This window comes from Aedes aegypti, chromosome 2, assembly GCF_002204515.2.
Source record: "Aedes aegypti strain LVP_AGWG chromosome 2, AaegL5.0 Primary Assembly, whole genome shotgun sequence".
In the NCBI taxonomy this organism is placed as follows: domain Eukaryota; kingdom Metazoa; phylum Arthropoda; class Insecta; order Diptera; family Culicidae; genus Aedes; species Aedes aegypti.
In genome coordinates, this window is record NC_035108.1 from 384,115,667 (window position 1) to 384,124,042 (window position 8,376).

The 8,376-nt window shown below is 37.1% G+C and overlaps 1 protein-coding gene across 2 annotated transcripts; it reads right to left on the reverse strand.

The window, feature by feature from the left end:
• Positions 1-1,654: 1,654 nt before the first annotated feature.
• On the reverse strand, positions 1,655-8,036 carry LOC5578241. Of its 2 annotated transcripts, none has more exons than XM_021846895.1 (3): positions 7,865-8,036; positions 7,696-7,811; positions 1,655-3,454 (listed from the first exon to the last, which is right to left on the reverse strand). In XM_021846895.1, exons 2-3 carry the CDS (start codon positions 7,710-7,712, stop codon positions 1,927-1,929), a joined length of 1,545 nt encoding a protein of 514 aa, XP_021702587.1. In that variant the 5' UTR covers positions 7,713-7,811; positions 7,865-8,036; the 3' UTR covers positions 1,655-1,926. The 2 variants fall into 2 exon arrangements, with proteins under 2 accessions (XP_021702587.1, XP_021702588.1); XM_021846896.1 differs by having other exon boundaries at positions 1,655-2,024; positions 2,248-3,454; positions 7,696-8,036.
• Positions 8,037-8,376: the final 340 nt, after the last annotated feature.

Below are 8,376 nucleotides of genomic sequence, written 5' to 3' on the forward strand. Positions count from 1 at the left end.
AATCCAACTTATCTGTCCAATGTAAAGCTCTCATCCAGAAACTACAATTCCCGTCCAGTCGTAGATCCAAAAAACAGGCTATTTGTCCAGCGTTTCTTCAGCAATAGGCCGTTTCTCCACCAAAATAAAACCAAAATCGATGTCTGGTTCTGTACCGCATCCATCTCATCCATTCCATCGTCTACCTGAAGACAAACCAATCAATATACATTAATTCTTACCGTTCAAAATCCAAATGGTAACGTTATTACTTTTCTAAATTCACAATTAAAAATATAGTCTACTTCACTAATAACTAAAACTGAATCCACTGTTAAAACCACAACAACTTCGTAGCAGCTCATAATGTTTTGACGTTTCGGCGGTTCATTGCGAGTGATCGATGAACATGTTCATAGTTCATTAGCTGGGGTTATGTCGTTCATTTCTCACAAGTTTCATTTAGTCGAGTTAGTGTCTCGACGTGAGAAACATGAGAGAAGTGGTATGTAGAAAGAATGAATTCAGCATATGTCGTATGTTGGGTTAAGTTATAATATGAAAGTGCTCTCTTCCTAGCCAATGCATTTGGTATAGAAGTTGATGCACGATCATATGTATGATAAATTGTAGGTATTTAAGTTTGTACCTTAGAAAGATGGTGTACCGAGGTTCAGCCTCGATGTTCGATCTGAGGGCAAACAGTGAGGTGAATTTAGTTTGAAGTATGTTACTCATCATCAGGTATGGGGTAGCTTCATTCATAGATGAGCCGGTTACGTTGCGTATTGCAGCCTATGTGGGAGATTGGATAAGATTCGATCTCTAATCGATGTTGAGTTCGTTGTCGTCATTTTAGAGCATGGCTGAGCAAGTTTATTGATTACTTCAATGAACCAAAGAACCGTACTATATTGAAGATTTTGAGACAACCATTGTAAACATAAATTATATAGCTCATTTTCATATTTATTTATTTACATGGTTATTATTTAATTACATATTTATTTATCTTGTATGTAGTTAATTAATTTATTTATTCATGTATTCATTATTTATGTATTTATTTATTTATCTATTTTGTTATTTATTTATTCAGTCATTTTTTTTATTTATTTATTTATTAATTTATTTATTTATTTATTTATCTATTTATTTATTTATTTATTTATTTATCTATCTATTTATTTATTTATTTATTTATTTATTTATTTATTTATTTATTTATTTATTTATTTATTTTTTATTTATTTATTTATTTATTTATTTATGAACGTATTTGTTTATTCGTTCATACAATTGCTTGTTTATTTATTTATTTGTTATCCGTTAAATGCATACATTAATCGGATGTTGCGTTTTGATTGAAACTGTGTTTATATTGATGGAAATTTATGTATGAGAATAATTTATTTACAATGTGTTTTTTGTTTCTAGTTAAGTAATCTGTTAAGTTGAAGTTACGAAAATTTGGTTGTACTCCTACAACCAAATTTTCGTAAAAGAAGTCCGGTGTTATGTAGCGGTATTCCGAAATTAATTAAATTAATTAGTATTATTGCATAATATAATAACGAATAGTAATATGATTCAGTCACTGTTGAAAAAGAACAATCCAATAAGTTGATAATCTTGCATACAAAAATGAATCCATATAGACTTAAGTTCGGCAGGAACTTCTTCAACTTTTTAAAAACTTTAATTCTAATTTACAACCACTTTATTCACTACACTATACCTCTACCACCGGTAGTTGATCAGACGCCTTCAGGAAAAAAGAGAACGAGCCACGCGGTCACTACCTTTTTATAATATAAATCTGCTGACTCGGCGGTTGACACCATCCATGCATGTAAGTATCGCCATCCATCCGGTGTGTCAGTGTATGCGAATGACTACGTTTCGCTAACGGCTCCCCTTCTAGTTAGAAGCCGTCCTCGGCTTCCTCTATTGCTGCGGAATAAGCGGTATGCTTCTCGACTCAGGATGCGCCTCGGTTGAACTGCTATTTTCCTTGGTTCCTTCTCGCATGTTCGGTGCAAAGACTGTTTTGAAAATGAAAAGCTTGAAGACTATGGTTATGATTGTACCCAGTATGAAGACCAGTAACGTTGTTGCTGAAGCCGAAACTATCCACCCAAAGATGTTTAGTTTCCAATGTATATTTTCCGTTGTTAGGTTGAGGTGATCTATGTGGTTCCGATGCTCTAAATGTAGTTCCTGTAAATGTTCCAACGGGATATGGTTTATCACATTGGTCGGATTTACCTTGATTGTGGTAACCGGTGTGAACGGTTGTATTTCCAGGTTAGTACTTGTGTACTCCTCATCGTCCAGGTTTAACGTACAGTTTGAATGCTGAATGAGGTATGATCCACTAAGGAATCGGGTGGTTGAACAGTTGGACCTCAGGGTGATGTTGTCTCCGTGAATAACAATATTGCCATCGTTAACTTTTCGTATAGTTTTATCTCTATAGATTCGTTCCATGGGGCAATCAGCTGTCTCTCCGGAGATTAGTTGTTGCATACATTCTGTGAGTGGTTCTAAATTGGTATTGGAACACACGAAGAGAGCTTTTAACTTAGAACATGGGCTTTGTGAGATGAATGAAGTTTTCCCTTTCAAGTAAAATGGTTTTGGTAAATGAATGCGGTAACCTTCTGCAATTACTGGTTCAACGAAGCTGAGTGTGTACGGTACGTTTTTGATTCTGGGTATTTTCAGTATGTATATGAATGTGTCTTTGTTGAACATTACGTAAGCACTGGCGATGTTCAAAATACTGTCAACCGAGTCAAGTCCAAAGCCATTGCCGTTGAGGATTCTTTGTATGGCTTCCAGTTCCCGTTCGTGAATGATGCGACTGTTTGGGATGCTGCTTCTCGCCAATGTAATGGATTCCTCGACAACTTCTAGGTAATACAATAGTTCATCAAGTTCGAATACAAAATTAAGTGAATCAAAGCTTTTAAATGTAACATTTTCTAATTTTTGCTCGTTATCTATCAGAAGATTGAAAGTTCTTGTAAGGTTTCTCATTCTTTTCTCGAATACATTATTAATGTGTATTTGATTATTATTTTCAGTTACTAAAGAATTGATTGTTGAGTTAATGACTTTCAAATCGTCCGCATCAGGACTGCCTGATACGTATTTCCACGCCCTACCGAGTGATTCCCATCTCTTGAATCTGTTTTGAGGTACAATTCTGTTGAACGTTAAGTGTATTTTATTTATCTTTTTTCTAATAACTTGATCGAAAAGTGAATTATTTAAATCAGAATTTTTAGTTACATAGTCAAACAAATCTATAGCATCTTTTATGGCTGTTAAATTTACGGGATGAATTACTCTGATATAACTGTTACTAATCCTGGCCTGTCCGAGAGGTATGATTGCTATGGGATTATTAGTCAGGTCGTAAATGCGGATGTCTGTCCAAGCTGTAGATGTCCAGAATAGGAAACATAGTCTGAAATAAAGTCAGAAAAAGCAACATACCTCGTCAATCCCATTAGAGTTTTAAATTTTTCTTATGAATTTTGATGTCTTGATAGTCTTTGTCCGTTTCTACTATTTTTGAATTATGTCTGGTAGCTATTCTGGCAATATTGTCTTTGGCAGTTTGTATTATTTGTTGTTTCATCATGTTTATGTCCTTCAAGTCTAGTGAAGTCGAATTTCCGAAGATTATTTGTCTTGGTGTGAGATTCGTTGTTGTATGCTTTGCGTCGTTATACAGTGCTGTTATAAGTGAAAGTCCTTGGTACAGAGTTAGGTTATTGATTTTGCTTCGGTTTGCCATAAACATCTCTAGGAGGGTGTTATGGAACCTCTCGATGATGCCATTACTATTGCTGCTACTAGCATAGTGAACGGCAACACCGTTTTCTTCCAAAAAGGTTTTGAAATTTTGGCTCCGAAATGATGTAGCTTGATCACAAGTGATCAATTTTGGTATTCCAAACGTTTTGAAGTATTTAATGAGAGTTTCGATTAACTCTTCGCTTGTTTCGCTACTGATTTTGTAAAGTTGTGCAAATTTAGAAAATGAATCGATGACTGTTAAGAACTTCTCTCCTTCCTTGACGTATACGTCTATAAAGATATTCTCTAAAGGTTTCTCATATGTTCTTCGCGTGATTGGAATTTTAAATGGATGCCGTTCGTATTTGGCAAATTTACAGTCTTGGCAATTTTTCGCGAAGTTCTTAACAATCGATATCATATCCGGGAAAAAGACTGATTGACGAAGTTCTTCGTAATTAAGCTTCCAACTTCTATGGTTAAAGTTGTGCGTTTTACGAACAAATTCGTCTTGGTCTTTTTTGGTTATTAAATCTGGTAATTTCAGGTTGCAAAATTGAACTTTCATCCCTTTAAAATTGTCATTTATGATTTTGAAGCACAATTTTGCAACCGACGGATGGGCAAAGATTCCGTTTGTCATTCCGGGAGCTAAATATTTTTTTAAAATTTGCAATAGCTGGTCCTCAGTGTATTCTTCCTGGTGAAATATGTGTCTGCTAAAACCTGAAAATACGGAATAAAATATGTGAGGGGATTTTTTCTTGTCTTGGGATATATGCATAATGAGTTGATTTTTGAATTTATTAATGATTTCCGGTCCGTAAATAGGATCGTTTTCGAAAAGCTCATTTTCAAGTACTGTTTGAAGATTCACTTCATCAACCCGTGGTATTCTGGACAATCCATCTGCTACCACGTTTTGTTTTCCTTTTTTATAAATTAACTCGAAATCGAACTGCTCTAGATACAATCTTTGGCGAGTTACTCGACCTGTAGCATCAGTCAGTTTGATTTCTTTGGTTAGCGGTTCATGATCTGTATAAATAGTAAATTTCTTACCATACAGATATGGCCGAAACTTTTTTGCTGCGAAATATATGGCCAAGAGCTCTTTTGCTGTAGCGGAGTACTTTTCCTCCGCTTTCGATAGGGTGCGCGAAAGGTACGCAATCGGTCTTTCGTGTCCATCTACCAATTGAGTTAAAACGGCTCCAATGGCGTAATTCGACGCGTCCGTTGTTAGAATAAACGGCTGACCGAAATCGGGATAGATTAATAGAAGTTTAGAGCTCATAATTTCCTTTAATTTTGCAAATGCTTCCTCATATTCCGGAGTAGAAACGATGAGTTTGTTTTTCCCCCGAAGCATACTAGTCATTGGTTTTGCAATTTGCGCAAAACCTGGTATAAAACGTCTATAATATGAAATAGTTCCTAAGAACGATTTAAGTTCTTTTGGTGTTTTCGGGAGAGGCCAATTTTCAACTGCCTCCACCTTTTTTGGGTTAGGTTTAACCCCTTCCGTGGTTACAACGTGTCCAAGGAATTCTACTTCCTTTCGAAGGAATTCCGACTTGTCACATTGTATTTTCAAATTTGCTTCTTTGAGAGTTTTCAAAACTTTCTGAATATCTTTCATATGTTCTTCCAATGAACTAGAGAATATAATGATGTCGTCCATATAGACGAAACATCTTACTCCCAAGTGTTTACGTAACACAGAGTCCATGAGACGCTGGAATGTCGCGGGCGCATTCTTTAACCCGAACGGCATTCTCACGAATTCATATTTTCCATTGTCAACATTAAATGCTGTCTTTGGAATGTCAGCTGGTTCTACCTCTATTTGATGGAATCCGCTGGCTAAATCAAGCACAGAAAAATATTGCGCCTTGCCTAAGCGATCTAGTATTTCACTTATCTCGGGTATTGGGTAACGATCCGCAGGCGTGACTTTATTTAATTTCCTATAGTCAACAACTATGCGGTACTTCTTCACACCTGAATTGTCTGCTTTCTTCGGGACGACCCAAATGGGGGAGGTCCAAGCAGAAGACGATTCTCGTATAATACCGGACTCTAACATTGATTGTATATGGTCACTTACTATTTCTCTCAAATGGTATGGATATTTGTAGGTTCGCTGGTGGATCGGATTGCTGTCGGTAGTTTCAATTTTATGTTTTACTTGATGTGTGAAATCTAATTTTTGTCCTTCTTGATAAAAAATGCTTTTATATGGTTGTAGAGTCTTAGCTAAGAGTTTGACTTCTTCCCTGCTTAGGTGATCCGCTGGGAAGTTCAGTCGCGGACACGTTTCATGTTGATTAAGGAAATAGCGTTCATTTTCGAGCGGTTTAATTTCGTTCAGTTTAGCACGCTTGGTACTGAATAAATGCACTGTGGCACGATTATTTTTTGCTGCATATAAACCAGGTTGTAACGTAACACCGGTCGTTAGGTTTAACTCGTTCTCAATGAGAAATGTCCCATCGGAGGTGGTGCATATCTCAGCTAGCTCCTCCGTTTGTTCGTGGAAGTTCCATGAACGTGGATAATATTTTGAAAGTGGATACTGAATGTTTCTTATCAACAGTTGATGATTGCCTGAGTCTATTTTGGCTTTCATTGCTGCTAAGTTTTCGTAGCCAATGAGGCCGTCGAAATATTCGTGAAATTTAAAAACGTGAAAAGGAAGCTTTTCATTGGATACTCTGGGGAAAATATTTATGTGGACCATTTTGTCGATGATAAATTTACCATTTTTGTTCGTTACTATTGCGGGCCGATCCGTTATTTTGGTCCTGTGCACATGTTCCGGACTAATGTAAGATTTATTTGCGCCCGTATCGATTAAGAATTTAAGCACTCCTTTATTTGTCTGGTAATTAATGTAAGGTATAAAATTGTTTACGTTGCTGCCTGCTGACGCTCTTCTTCTAAAAAATTTGAATCATCACTATGCACTTCACTGTTTGTCACATTGTCATCGTTGTCGTCATCATCGTTGTCATCGTCGTATTCATTAGCCACGTCGATCTCGTTAGTATTGTATTCTGCCCGAGGTTTATGCTGTTGCACTTGTTTTTTATAAACAAATTTACTCGCGTTTGGATTTGTTTTGCCGTTATTGTTATTATATGAGCCGCTGCTTTTAGGGTCGTTATGAGGTCTGGACTGTGAATGAAATTTAATAGGCTTCGTTCTAATTTCTGCGTTTTGATTTATGGATACGGCTTCGTATGCTTCTTCCAACGTATTTGGCTTCGATTGTCTTATTATGGAAGCTAAAGGCTCCCCAATGTTATCTAAATATCTAGTTACACTTAAAACATCTATAATTTGTCGAACGGATAGAGGATTCGACAACAAATTTGCTTTAAGTCTTGTGTTGATGTCTTTGCAATCGTTGTAAAACCTGAGGTGGCTTTTGTCACCTCGCCGTAAATTGAATAACGACGACACATTGGTCGCAAAGTCTCGGTGGTCACCATATTGTTCGATCAAAATTTGTTTGATACCATAGATGGTATCGGGATCGCCATTTGCGCATAGAATCGCGCGGGCATCTCCTTGTACTTTATTTTTTATTGCTCTTAAATACATAGAGCTTAGTGAGTCGGGCTGACCATTCGCGCCCTTTATTTTGAACATGTCGTATAGCTCGTCCACTTCGCGTAGCCAGCTCGACAGTTCCTTCTTGTTGCCGGAAAATTCCGACAAATTTTTGATTGGATCGGGAATGCAGAATTTGCTGCTATTCCCGATCGTCATCAACGCTTTGAGCTGTTCAATTTCAGCTCGAAGCGCCTCCATTTCCGAAGCTCTGGTTTCAGGCATTTGTATAATATGAATTTTAAAAAGTATTGGTTTGAAAAATAGGATTAATTAGTTTCTACTTACAGTCTTGAAGTCTGCATCCGGGTTTTCTCGATCGTGCGGCGGGACTGTTTCCTCTATTTTAACACCTTCACGATCCCACTTCTGACACCACTTAAGTTCGGCAGGAACTTCTTCAACTTTTTAAAAACTTTAATTCTAATTTACAACCACTTTATTCACTACACTATACCTCTACCACCGGTAGTTGATCAGACGCCTTCAGGAAAAAAGAGAACGAGCCACGCGGTCACTACCTTTTTATAATATAAATCTGCTGACTCGGCGGTTGACACCATCCATGCATGTAAGTATCGCCATCCATCCGGTGTGTCAGTGTATGCGAATGACTACGTTTCGCTAACGTAGCTTGTAAGTAAATCCTGCATAAAAGTTCACTCATTTTAAGGTCGGTTCACTCACTTGGTGCGCAAATTACTCATCTCACGAAACATGTGTTCGGATCCGTTGGTTTGAGATTTATCTCCCAACTGGAGCACTTGTCGTTGTAAGAATAAGAAATTACATAATCGAAAAATGATTTGAACGGGCTAGCTAGATGCGAAAAGTTTGGAAGGGAAAAGGACAAAACAACTGATCGGCTCATAAGGTAATCGGGACTCGTCTTTGATAAGATCGGTCCATGATTTCCGGAACGAAGACCAAAACCCATCTTGCGACCTATCTGAGGATCTACCAAAGTCT